General features: G+C 41.1%; 1 protein-coding gene and 1 long non-coding RNA gene across 2 annotated transcripts in view; both read left to right on the top strand.

The window, feature by feature from the left end:
- LOC148352200 (uncharacterized) overlaps positions 1-14,109 on the top strand; it is a 100,980-nt gene that overhangs the window by 54,399 nt on the left and 32,472 nt on the right. The window lies entirely within an intron of this gene.
- On the top strand, positions 1,858-11,375 carry LOC148352203 (uncharacterized). Its single transcript, XM_088355061.1, has 3 exons — positions 1,858-2,366; positions 4,549-4,619; positions 9,580-11,375. The coding sequence occupies exons 1-3, from the start codon at positions 2,010-2,012 to the stop codon at positions 9,680-9,682; spliced, it is 531 nt and encodes a 176-aa protein (XP_088211187.1). The 5' UTR covers positions 1,858-2,009; the 3' UTR covers positions 9,683-11,375.

The raw sequence follows: 14,109 nt of genomic DNA, 5'->3' as shown, positions 1-14,109 counted from the left end.
TGTTGGAATACCAACTGGTTCTAACTGAACAAGCTTTGAAAGCTGACCATGTTCCAACACCGACCAGCCGTAACGGGAAAAAAACATGAAAGGAACTTGACGCAAGAAAATTTCCCACACATGGACAGAAACGCTAACTCGATCTCAATAAACTGAACATGAAAGTAAAATGACGAATAATCTGTTCGAATTCCAACTGGTTCTAACTGAACAAGCTTTGAAAGAAGACAATGTTCAGACACCGACCAGTTCTAACGGAAAAAAACATGAAAGGAATGTGACGCAAGAAAATTTCCCACACATGTGTAACGGGTGTAATAATAACTTTTGTTTTACTGAAATTCCTGCTGAAATATGTTGTATAGTTTCCGTGTAAATGTCCTGCAATGATGAGTCCAACAGTGCCACCTGCTGGTATGGGGTAGGGTTCGGTTTGGCTTTTGAAGGTGGGGTTTTTGGCAGTCTACAACGAGCTGCCAACGGTAAGACACGATCTTTTGGTGCTCCGCAAAAAGTTCATTTTAAACATTAAAACCACAGCTGACAAATCTCTCAACATGCACAGGATTTATTTTTGTTTTGTTTCTGTCGCCTTTTATGTTAGTTTTACCAGACGTTGCATGTTGTGCTAAAATGCTAATTCCCCTTATAGACATCAAAGCCAGCAGAGAAGCTTACCACGTGTTGTGTTGTGACTCATTCATTTGCAGGTAAATTGTACCTGTTTTTATACTCATTATTGTTCTTATTTCTATTTTCTCATATATATAAAAAGGATGATGTTGGTTAAAATTCAGACTAAAGTAAAATATGTTGAATTTATTGTAAACGTTAAAAAAACACTATACGATCTCTTGTTAAAAGTATCGAACTGTATGTAACATCCTATATGCTGACATTTCTTGGGTACATTTTGTGTAAATTATAACTATAACCTTATCCTTCTTGTTTTACAACCTTATCTTCTCTGTTCCTTTATCTTCTTGGGCTTTTTACCTCACTGTGAATGTGTGAAACTGGAGTGTCATGCCCAATTTCGTTGTCACAATATGTTAACCCATTTTGTAACAATGACAATAAAGGTAGATTCTATTCTTCTATTCTATTCTATCTTGTTAAAATGGATGTAAACAAATGGATGCGGCACAGTTCATGTCTTGTTAACCTCCTGCGTGGGTTCAAATCCAGCTCCAGACTTCCTGTGCGGAGTTTGTATGTTCTCCCCGTGCTTGTGTGGGTTTCCTCCGGGCACTCCGGTTTTCTCCCACATTCCAAAAACATGCATTTCAGGTGAATTGGCCGGTCCAAATTGTCCCTAGGTGTGAATGAGCGAGCGAGTTGTCTGTCCCTGAGTGCCCTGCGATTGGCTGGCAACCAGTTCAGGGTGTCCCCTGCCCACTGTCTGAAGATAGCTGGGATGGGCTCCAGCACCCCCGCGACCCTACTGAGGATAAGCGGTGCAGCTAATGAGATGAGATGAGATTTTTGTTTTGTGGGCCAGATGAAATAATAATAATAATAATAATTTCCTTTGTATTGTCATTCTTTGTAACAATGTACACAGAACGAAATGTCGATACACCTGACCCGTTGTAGCGAGCCGATGCAGCCGCAGCCAACAGAGGGCGCCGCCATTATACCAATTAGGTATGACTCGGCCGAGGCGCGAACCTAGTCTGACGGGCTGCATCTGGCCCGTGGGCCGTAGTTTGCCTAGCCCCGGCCTCAAAAAAAAAAAGTAAAACCGCAAAAAAAAAAAAAGGGGAAAAAAAGTTTTTATGTTACTAGTCAGAACAGAAAGTGCAAAAAAAAAAAAAAAACTTTGGCCCAAGGTTGTCCTTTTTATGAGAAGGCGGAGTGTACAAGTTGCCGTTACGTAACGCCGGAGGAGCCCCCGTTTGGGTCGGAACAACAAGTGACACCCAAAAATCTCAAAACTAAGAACTCTTCCACTGCACGCCGAACCACGCGTGCACGCCTCCCCGCGTGGAGGCTTTGTCAACCGGGGGATGGGAAGCGGACCGAGCCGCGGGACCAAAGTGGCACCTGCGGGACTCGCCACGCAAGAACGGGATTTATTCGACGCCTTGCGGGTCCACGGCCGCCGCCTCCGCGTAGACTGCCACAGCAGCGGCGGCCAGGACTCGGAGGTCTCCGGGGACGAGGACGCGGAGGTTCGGCGGTGCTCGGAGGAGAAGCGGGCGGCGTGCAAGAAGTCGAGGACTTACGGATTGTGTCACTTGAGCGGCGGGGAGGAAGATGAGCAGCAGGCGGGGGTCTCGTCCTCTTCCTCCTCCTCTTTGGGGGGCCAGGGGCCACGCGGATCCCGGGGAGACACTCGGCAAGATTTTGCGCCTCCTCCTCATGTAAGCCTGCTTATAAATTGGGTTTCCATTAGCGGGGTCTGCAACCGAAAATGTCAAAAGAGCCATAACAACAAGGTTCAGGGTGTTAGGGGTAGGAGTACGTTAACTGCTCCAACACCAAATATGCTAATAAAAGACAAAATAAACTAAATATGAATAAATTGATGACTCACAACACGTGGTAAGCTTTCTCTCCTGGCTTTGATCTCCGGCAAAACTCACATAAAATCCCACAGAAACAAAATGAAAATCAATCCAAACAGCTTGCCAACATCATTTTTGCCGTTCCATGTATTCCGTTACTCCCCGAGCCTGCACAAAATGTTGTAATTTTATTCATATGTACTTTCTTTTGACTTGTATTGGAGTAATCCAAAAGTAATTGAAAGTAATCCAGTTAAAGTAACCCTACCCAACCCTGAAATGACCATAACTCCGCGACCATTAAACCGAATTGGATCATGTAGTTCTTCAAAACACCCAAAAGGTGGCAGCAACTTCCTGCAATGGTATCTCACAGGCATCCACGTGTGGCAATGGACCAATCACAGGCAAGAAATGACACAGGGCGTAATAAGTCATGGATTTTATTTGCATTTTTGTTATTAAAAAACAGTTTAGTAATATATAGCTATCAGGGTTGGGTAGGGTTACTTTAACTGGATTACTTTCAATTACTTTTGGATTACTCCAATACCAAATATGCTAATAAAAGACAAAAGAAACTAAATATGAATAAAATGATGACTCACAACACATGGTAAGCTTTCTCTCCTGGCTTTGATCTCCGGCAAAACTAACATCAAATGCGACAGAAACAAAATGAAAATAAATCCAAACAGCTTGCCAACATCGTTTTTGCCGTTCCATGGATTCCGTTACTCCCCAAGTCTGCACAAAATGGAGTCATTTTATTCATATTTAGTTTCTTTTGTCTTTTATTAGCGTATTTGGTATTGGAGTCATCCAAAAGTCATTGAAAGTAATCCAGTTAAAGTAACCCTACCCAACCCTGATTATAAATTTAGCATTTACCAAATTGTTCGGATTAGTTATACAGGAAAGCAGACATTTTCACAAAGGGGCGGATTTATTTTCCCTAACAATTTAACTAAGTGTACTCCATATAAGACGGCCGAAGCCTTTTTCTGAAGTCCTTTAGCTTATACAAATAAAAATGACTTGACTTGACTTTTTGTCATTGGCCATCTTATCCCTGCATAATGGTGTGCCGGCTCCTCCCATGGGCGGGTCAAGCTGTCGCTCTGCGCCCAACGTTCTCACAACACAGCGCCCCGATGTCTGGAACATTCTGTGTCAGCACACTCACGCGTCCTGTTATCAACAGAACTAGACAAAATATTATGCTTTGCAAACAGCCTGCCCTGACATTGAGCTACGGCCCAGTCAGTGAAATTCTTCATTGCATTATGAGTCAATCGTATGAAATCCTTTATAGTCAAATGTATAAAATCCTTCGGTAGTAATCGTTGGGGGATGGGGTGCATTCCAAAAACCGCAGAGTACAAACCTTTATTTACTAATTATTTATTAAGCGTTTATACATTAAGATCAAACATCCAGTAGGATCCACCATTTCTGTTTGTCCCTCACCCCCCCTCGTCACCCCCCCCCTCGGGAGGAAGCAGAGCCTATTTACAACAAAGACAGTTAAAACATGTTCCTTTATCTCTTTGTTTCATTATCTCATCTCATCTCATTAGCCGTACCGCTTATCCTCATTAGGGTCGCGGGGGGACTGGAGCCCATCCCAGCCACCTCCGGGCAGTGGGCAGGGGACACCCTGAACTGGTTGCCAGCCAATTGCAGGGCACACAGGGACAGACAACTCATTCGCTCATTCACACCTATGGACAATTTGGACCGGCCAATTCACCTGAAATGCATTATCCTCACTGTAAAATGTGGAACTGGAGTCGTCCAATTTCGTTGTTACAATATATCCCATGTTGTAACAATGACAATAAAGGCATATTCTATTCTATTCTATTAATAAAATGCATTATGAAAAATGTGGCTTGTAGTTAAATGCGGGTTGTGTATGTAAAAAAAGATATAGTTTAAAAATCTAATGGTTGCGGCTTATATTAAGGTGCGTCTTATAGTCCAGACATTATGGCAATAAACTCACTTTCAGGCTTTGATTGTGTTTTGTGTTTAGTGTTCTCCTCAGGCCTTCTTGAAAAGAAGACCACCGATAGAAGACGATCCTCCTTTACCCCAAAGACAAATGTAAGTCCAATACTCATATATTGTGCTTTTAATTTCTTTTTTTTAAACATAAAATATTTTAAATGATTTTTTTGCTATTGTTCATACAGTATGTGATATATAAACACTTTAAAAATGATGCTTGGTTATATTTTTAATCGTTATGGTTTTAATTGTATGCAATGAGGGAATCATAATAAGGAATCGTCATACTCAACTTCTTAAATTGGGAAAACAATAGCAGGTCATTTTTTATTAAAAAAAAACGTACGATATTGTCAAGAACCAGAACCGGATCAGGACCCAATCGCGTGACGTTCTCACACAAGCCTTTATTTTACGGGAAATGGGGAGTTATGCACGTTAGGCAGCCAGTCTGGTGTGGAAAGGCGGGAAGCCAGAGACTGACGAGATCGATAAAGAATCAGGGTAACAAAAATAAACGGGAGAAACTAGACATGAACGAAAACTGGAGAAACTAACAAACAGGACAAAAACAGACAAACAAAACTGGAACCCGAAATTAAACAGGACAAAAATAAACGGGAACAATACCAGACTTGAAACACCATCAGCAAGAGGGGACCAAGTCAGAACCCACGTCTTGTGGGGCAGAAGTTCGTTTGACGGGCTGACAACGGAAGCAAGAGAGCGCTGAGCTTTATATAGACAGAAATCAAACCGCTCAACGAGCAGCCAATTGGGCACCATGGCAACCGTGACGCACATGGGCGGGGCCAATTGGCCACCATGGCAACCGTGACACACACGGGTGCAGCCAATTGGGCGCCATGGCAACCATGACAGACATAATCATATAACTAAAGAAATACAAACATTATTTCAGGGCATGCCCAGCCAGCATCTCGGAATCAAAACAAACTACAGCATAGCGCCAGATAGCTTGTAGCAGCTCGTTACATTGAAAAGAAATTCGTCAATTAAATTGGATTGTAAGGAAATTTAGAAGAATGCAAAGAAATGCTGATCACTAGCGTGTGCTGCGTGGATTGTTATTGCGTCCGGGTGCCCTAATAGTCTGTCCTTGTGATGAAGGGCTGTACAAATAAATAGGACTTGTCATTACAGTACTGAATTTCTTAAATTTGGAAATTAATTGCAGATCATCTTTTATATAAAAAAAACTGTCATGATATACAGTATTCCTAGAAATGATTTATTTAGTTTTTTAGAAAATGTCTTCTGTGCTATTACCTTTTGCCTGATCGAATAAGTGTCAGTCATTTGTCACAACATCACAGGCATATCATGCTCAAACTTTTATTTTTTTAATAGTATTAAGTCAAGTCATGTTTATTTGTGTGTAAGGAAATTTATGGTCTAAGTGGGCCTTTTATACTATATTCTATATTTTAAACCCAATATAGACTTCATATGTTCATATATGATTGGCTGGCAACCAGTTCAGGGTGTCCCCTGCCCACTGCCCGATGATTGCTGGGATGGGCTCCAGCACCCCCGCGACCCTACTGAGGATAAGCGGTGCAAGCTAATGAGATGAGATGAGATGTTCATATATCTTTATACGTTTATATATTTCTGTATTGTACTCAAAACCAGTTAAGTTTTCAAGTTGTTCTCAGGAGCAAGCACCTTCAAGGTCAGGACAATAAGGTTCCCGAGTCATAAAGCTACAATTTAGACACTTACTGTTAAGACTCCTGTTATCAAAATCTACAACTTGAAGGCCAATGGGTACGTTAGCTTGACTCCCAAATTCCAATTTTCTATGGCTCATTAATTATACCCGCACGCTATTTAGCGACCAACACCACGTTTCCTCTCTGAACCAATCAGAAACCTTATTGTGTCTGATAGGTTGATCGTTTTGGTTGTAACATTTCTGAGAATTCGCTGTGTGAATATAACTTGTTTTTATATTCCTAAATATAAAAACAATCTTTCACACACACATGAAGTAACGTTTCAATAATCAGTCTAATTGCATCTTTTGTACGTTTATCAGTCTTGTACTCTTTTATTTTGAAGTCGCATTTCCGGTGTATTTTTCTGTTTCCTGTGTGAAAGAAGTTAACTAGACACACGGGGGCGGGCAGCTGCCGGGGGACTCGCCCTAGGTGGTGGCCCCGATGGGCCACCGGACAGTGCTATTAAATGTATTTACCTTAATGCTTGTTTTTATTTGAGTAATTCTGCCAACATAGAGTTTATATAAGTTTTAACTTTATCATGTCCTCCAATCAGAATCTACGAGACCGTATAAAAAAAGAGGCGCACACTTCAGTCTGGGGAGGTATTTCATTTCAAAACAAGAACACAACATAGTTTTCAACCTGACATTGTGACACTCTTAATCCCAAGGAGTCTCAAAGGGCTGCACAGACTATCAGACTGTCAGGACTGATAGGTCTGATAGGTCTGATAGGTCTGATAGGTCTGATAGGTCTGATAGGTCTGATAGGTCTGATAGGTCTGATAGGTCTGATAGGACTGATAGGACTGATAGGACTGATAGGACTGATAGGACTGATAGGACTGATAGGACTGATAGGACTGATAGGTCTGATAGGTCTGATAGGTCTGATAGGTCTGATAGGTCTGATAGGTCTGATAGGTCTGATAGGTCTGATAGGTCTGATAGGTCTGATAGGTCTGATAGGTCTGATAGGTCTGATAGGTCTGATAGGTCTGATAGGTCTGATAGGTCTGATAGGTCTGATAGGTCTGATAGGACTGATAGGACTGATAGGACTGATAGGACTGATTGTCTGTCAGTCTATCAGTCTGACAGACAGGTAGATAGTCTATCTATCTATCTATTTATATATCTATCTATCTACCCTCATATCCCTCGAGAGGGGTGACCAGCAGCAAGACAAAAACATACAAAAACAGAGAAAATAGAAAAAGGGGAAAAGTAGGAAAAAACACCCACGAAATTTTTTGGGGACCATAGCCAACCCAAATGCCCAAACACCCAAACAAGTTAGGCACCTCGGCACGCAAGTCGGCCATGCTTTCGTCCTTTCAGATGAAACAGGACACAAGAAAGCAGCCGTGTCACTCGGGTCAGGGTGACACAACACACTCTTCTGTTCGACAGCAGGGCCCGACAGCTTTCGCTGGTTTACCCCTGCCGTATCATAGAACGCGTCCGAACATCCCACAATCCTTTTACAACACCTCTCCACTCAACTCCACTCTCCTTTTACAGACTACAGACAGGGTTGGGTAGAGTTACTTTAACTTGATTACTTCCAATTGCTTTTGGATGACTCCAATACCAAATATGCTAATAAAAGACAAAATAAACTAAATATGAATAAAATGACTCAATTTTGTGCAGGCTTGGGGCGTAACGGAATACATGGCACGGCAAAAATGATGATGGCAAGCTGTTTGGATTTATTTTCATTTTGTCGCATTTTATGTTCGTTTTGCCGGAGATCAAAGAGATCAAAGCCAGGAGAGAAAGCTTACCACGTGTTGTGAGTCATCATTGTATTCATATTTAGTTTATTTTGTCTTTTATTAGCATATTTGGAATTGAAGTAATCCAAAAGTCATTGAAAGTAATCAAGTTAAAGTAACCCTACCCAACCCTGACTACAGACTATTATGACACCGTCCCCTGATCTAAAACCGGCATGAGGAAAATGGGGATACCTTGAGAAGAGAATGAAACTGTACTTTTACCAAAAAATGTGTTATTTATTGGTCATTAAACAGCTAAACCAAACCTCAAATGTACCGGTAACTCACAAAACTAGTATGGAGGTTGCTAGAATTGATTTGATCCATTTAGGCTACTGTCGTTCTATGACGCAGGAAACAAAGTAGTACAGTAGTTCAAATTAAAGGCGGGAAAAACCAAATTACCGTAAATTTCGGACTATAAGCCGCTACTTTTTTCCCTAACTTTCAACCCTGCGGCTTATTCAGTGATGCGGCCAATTTATGTCATTTTTCTAACGGCCGCCAGCGGCGCTCGAGTGTTGCTACCATTAACTGCCTTGTCAAAGCTATATTATTATTATTAAAGCTTTGAAAACTATCTCGGAGTACCGTCTTTCTTTGTAAATATGTGTAACCCGTGTATAATATGTATTTGCAACTGTATTTTTTTGTAATGTATTTGTATTTATTTTAGAGACTCATTCTGATATGTTTTGCACGGGTGAACGAAAAATGAGGGGCGGAACAAACGCGGGGTGCCGAGTTTAAGCGGGGACCGCTAAAGGTGAGGGACAGACAAGGAAAGAAGAGGGGGGGGAAATTGGTTAAAGAAAAAGGAGTTGCGTGAGTAAATGTGTTCATCTGATATATTTTTCCCACCCTTACCTTTGGAAATATACGCTTTTTTCCTTGGATTACTCTCAACGGGACCCGGACTCTGCAGGTCTGCATCAAACCTTAAGTACCGGTATCATTTTCTGTTCATTTTGCCGGCTGTGGTTTATGGACTGTGGACATTAATGAAGGACATTTAGTTTCAATCGAGATGGAATATGAGCTTGCTTTGTCCACTCCACGCATCGGCCCGGTATAGCAGTACCTCCGGGAACGGTGCATTCGCAATGATTGCAGCAAGGCTTTAGGGCTAGGACCTTAGCTTGGCCTTTTGGCTGAGAGTAAGTGTCCCGGCTCCTAGGCTTTGTAGCGTATTATGAACTGACCGATAACGGATAATGGATAATGAATAACGAAGATAGATCAATAACCCTTAAAAACCCCAAAACCCCCCCACATTTAGTTTCAATCGTGGGACTTGAAGTCGGGTTTGGGTTAATTTTGTGTTACATGTTTAAATTTGGGCGCATGCGGCTTATATACAGGTGCGGCTTATGTATGTACAAAATCGGTTTTCCTCTTAAAATGTGATGGGTGCGGCTTATAATCAGGTGCGCTCTAGTCCGGAATTCACGGTAATAAACCCATACCATTCTTTTCCCCAAGACATTAAAATACAACTTCTAATTACCTTTTCTTCAATCAACAGCAGCAATCTGGACAACCGCACGCCTTCTCTCAGCACTCCTGTCATTCTGTACGACGGTTCCGAAGAAGAACTGATGGACACCATAGAGAAGGAATTTAGTTGACCTTAGCTTTACATCATTTCTAGTACATCTTGTGTATTTCTACTTGCATGAATTTGGAATCTGAATTGCTAATGCGAAACGGTTCTGTTGATAATCCAACAGATATATTTATCGAATTTTTCTAGCAATGGAGGCATTTTATCTGTTCCATGTGCTGCTACAAAACCTAAGTTTTATATTTGGGCTGCAGTGAGATGATTTTTTTCCATCTTAAAGTAAGGAGTGTGCTGTTCCCTGCATGTTTATTTAAAGTTTCCTTCCTGACCACAGCTGAAGCAGCACTTTTAAGGAAAAAATGTGTGCCTCCTTCAAAAATGTTCATGATTGCTTCTCTGTTCAAGCTTTGAATACTGAGGCTCTGCTGCCACCTAGTGTTGAGAAAGTCTGGATTTTAAAGTGCACCAAAAAACTAGAATTGTTCAGAAATCGGTGCTTCCTAGATTATCGCGAAACTAAAATCTTGATTTCTAAATAGTATGCAAAAAAAAATATATTTATTTTTGCAAGTATTCTCCAATTTGCAGGTCATTTTAAGGATTACTGATTTCTTATCTTAATATTAATATTTTCACAGTGTTAATATAACCCTAGTAGTTTAATGTAATAAACCGTATAGACCAGTGCATCTTATACAGTATATGAACAAATCATGAACACACTATTTTTAAGGATGCACCTTATAATCAGGTGCGCCTTATAGTTTGGAAAATATGGTATATAATGGTTCAAGGTAAAAATGAAATAAAACAACCCTCTATTGACGACTGGTGAATTTCCACCAGATTTAAATATATATATATATATATGTATGTATTTTTATGTAGAACAATCCCAAAAAAGCTAATAGACAGGACAATCTAATTTCATTGTTCAAATATACACTTTTCTTAAAACCCCAGCGCATTATATAGCGACCCCTACTGGTGTAAAATACTTGATTCACTTAACACAAATGATTGAAATAATGAGCTAAAACAAATTTACTATTTCCTAAACATGTTTTTGGAGTTTTCTAAGTTGAGAAACTTATAATTATATTTTACACAAAAATTGGCAGCCATTTTACAACTTCGGAAGCCCGAATGGCCATTTTTGCTAAGGTAGCTTCCCCGGTGGTGCTTTTAGATCAGGGGTTGGCAACATATCGCCCACCAGGCGTTTGATCCAGGCCTGCTAAATGAAAATATTAATAAGATATAAAATGAAAAAGGTTTTAACTCATAAATGTCATGTCCTGCACGGTTGTCATGGCGCCCAGCTGGCCCCGCCCCTTGACACCGGCTGAGACGCATTGGACTGATTGCTTTTGGAGTACTTAAGCGCGCCTTTTGGAACTGCCCTTTGCCAGGTCATTGCTTAACCTTGTTGAAAACCTGTTCATGCCTGTTTGATCGGAGTAATGCCTGGATTGTAATTTTGCCTGCCTTTGAACCTGCTTTGTTTTGTTTTTGGTCCGTTCGTGTGTTGGACAACTTTACTTTCTCAATTAAAGTGACAGATCGTCTACGCAAATGAGTTCCGACTCCCTGCTCTCCGGCCCGTTTCGTGACAATAAATAAAATGTTGCCTTCTCTGATCTCCAATGCCCCCTTGTGGGCCTCCACAACATAAATAGAATTGTTCAAATGGTATTGATATAACAGTAAATATTAAGAAAAAGAAGCTTACTAATAAGAATATCGATTTGGTGCCACTCTTGCCTCTTTGTGTCTTTCTCCATAAAAATCCTACCATTATGATCGTGTATCCTATGCATATTTTCTCCTGAAAAATAATTCAATGCTTGGGTGTGCATCATACATGAGGTTTTACAGTAGTATATTATCGTATTCATGCAATGATTATCAGTCCCATAAGTATCTGACCACAATCGCAAAACTTTAGTTAAAATGTTAAAAATACGGTACAAAATGTACGTTATTTTCTGCAAAACGTCGCTGGTATTCTAAAATCGCTATCAATTTTTGGTCGTTTTTTTGCATGAAAGGAATGTTTATGATGAACAGGGTTGGGTAGGGTTACTTTAACTGGATTACTTTCAATTACTTTTGGATTACTCCAATACCAAATATGTTAATAAAAGACAAAAGAAACTAAATAGGAATGAAATGACTCAATTTTGTGCTGGCTTGGGGAGTAACGGAATACATGGAACGGCAAAAATGATGTTGGCAAGCTGTTTGGATTGATTTTCATTTTGTTTCTGTCGCATTTTGTTAGTTTTGCCAGAGATCAAAGCCAGGAGAGAAAGCTTACCACGTGTTGTGAGTCATCATTTGATTCATATTTAGTTTATTTTGTCTTTTATTAGCATATTTGGTATTGGAGTCATCCAAAAGTCATTGAAAGTAATCAAGTTAAAGTAACCCTACCCAACCCCGATGATAAAAAAGTTCACAAATTCTTTCAGGCAGACAAGAGCTACCTCTCCTTTCGCCTCTACCTTCCTCTCCCTCTCTTTGTCTCTCCATCCTCCAAATAGAATGCCATGATGAGGACTTCAGCTGATTCCACACGAGAAGAACTTATACAAATGTACCTGTTGCAATCTCAAAAAACAATTAAACAATGTCAAAACATGTAATTGAATGGTTGCTTGGAACCCTTAAGCACACAGGTCGTTAGGGGGCACATTTCCTATAGTGTGTTTTGGGCAAGTAAAGCCTGGTGGCGCACATCTCTCTCTAAACCAACATGTTTCCAAAAGGTCTGGAACCAGGGACCTTTCATATGTTGGACGAATGTGCTAACCACTACCCTATGGAAACATAATACTGTGTTTTAACTTAATTACATTGGTCGCAGGTTCAATTCCCAGCTCCTCCGTGTTATATGTCGAAGTGTCCTTGGGCAAGACACTGAATCCCTAATGCCCCCAATAAGCAGGTAAGCGCCTTGCATGGCTGACTCCCTATTGGTGTGTGAGTGTGTGTGAATGGGTAAATGTGAAGCACATTTTAAAGCACTTTGGGAAGTCTTCATTGACTTGAAAAGCGCTATAGAAATGCAAACCATTTACCATTTAATTATCTGGTAGATACTGAGTGAATGTGGGATCTCGCATGTGCGCTTCAAAGGTCGCCGTAACAACTCCCCTTCAGGGGTCCGGCCAGACCCGGAGCCGTGAGCCAACGCCTGAGAAACTGCAATTCAGTTTGAAAGAAGCCAGCGAGGGGACAAGAGGCCTGCCTTACAAGAGGCAAAAATAGTTCTTTTTGAGCCAACCAAGAGGCAAGAGGTTGAAGGATTTTATATAAATGACTACAAATTACATTTATTGCAAAAGATATTCACTGACTGGGGTGTAGTTCAATTTCAGGGCACCCTGGTGGAAAATGTTGTTTACAGGAACGGCGGGAACGGGACGTAAGGCTGATAAGATAATCAGCACACCCAGACGCAGAAAGGCCTTGGCGGCGTAGAAACGCTTGGTGTTGTTTTGAGTATTCCAGACATCGCGATGCCCAGGGGGGGGGGGCTTCCTTGGCACGCCCATGGGAGGAGTCGCCACCCCATTATGTTGGGAGAAGATGGCCAATAGGAGAAAGCTAAGGACTTGAGAAAAAGGCTTCCCAGAGAATCTAAGATCACTAATTCGGTGGAGTGCACTTAAATAAATTGTTAATGAAATCAAATCTGGGCAGCACGGCGGCGCAGTGGTTAGCGCATGTGCGGCACAGTTCTGAGGTGGTGGGAACCTCCTGCGTGGGTTCAAATCCCTTCTGACAATAACAACATATGTAATTCCCAGCAAGGTACAGCCAAACAAGCAGCACAGGATTAAATCCTGACACGCATGCAACCAAAAAGGTTCTGACCCAGTCCTAGCGCCCAAGCCTGATCGAGCCAGGGGCCAAACTGGTGGGACCAAGCCAGCGACCTCTGAGAAGCTACCAGCCGCCGACAACGGATTTCACACACTGCATTCTGTGATCCTCTTCACGACCGAGTCTCCAGCCTTCAGGGTTCCTCATGGCTCTCCTGCCAAGAACATGAAGACTGGGCCGTCACTTTCATCGAATTAAGACTAAACTCCATCTGATGGTGCTCGGTTTTGATTGGTGTGACTTTAAAGGGGAATTCTATCAATGATTACTTAAGCTGTTCTTTTTCTATTTAAATGGTGTGAGCTAAGACATCAACTTCTATCTTATTCTTGTTGCTTTGTGTTTTATTCAAGCTCCTTCTGTAGATGATTAGTAAAGGAAAACTTCATAAATCCGAGTGTGTGCGTCTTGAACGATGAAAAACTTAAAAAATAATTCACTTTAAGTTGCGTGTTTTCATCCGTTTTCCTCATATATTAATCCAAAAACGAATGTGGTGCATCAAAAAGGCAAGACATGTTTGAAAGAATAAACTTGGCTCTTTATCTTAATTGGTCAATCGATTATTTGTTAAAATAATTGATTAACCCCCCAAATTTC

Source organism: Urocampus carinirostris, chromosome 15 (genome assembly GCF_059441175.1).
Source record: "Urocampus carinirostris isolate Australia breed hairy pipefish chromosome 15, RoL_Ucar_1.0, whole genome shotgun sequence".
NCBI classification, from domain to species: domain Eukaryota; kingdom Metazoa; phylum Chordata; class Actinopteri; order Syngnathiformes; family Syngnathidae; genus Urocampus; species Urocampus carinirostris.
The sequence above is the reverse complement of the archived record's forward strand: the minus strand, read 5'-3'. Positions and strand labels throughout refer to the sequence as shown.

Excerpts from the sequence above, each read along its gene's own strand:
- LOC148352203 (XM_088355061.1), top strand. The coding sequence starts at position 2,010 with ATGGGAAGCGGACCGAGCCGCGGGACCAAAGTGGCACCTGCGGGACTC. Across the intron at positions 2,367-4,548 it reads ATTTTGCGCCTCCTCCTCAT|TGTTCTCCTCAGGCCTTCTT; the intron begins GTAAGCCTGCTT and ends TTTTGTGTTTAG. Across the intron at positions 4,620-9,579 it reads CCTTTACCCCAAAGACAAAT|CAGCAATCTGGACAACCGCA; the intron begins GTAAGTCCAATA and ends TTCAATCAACAG.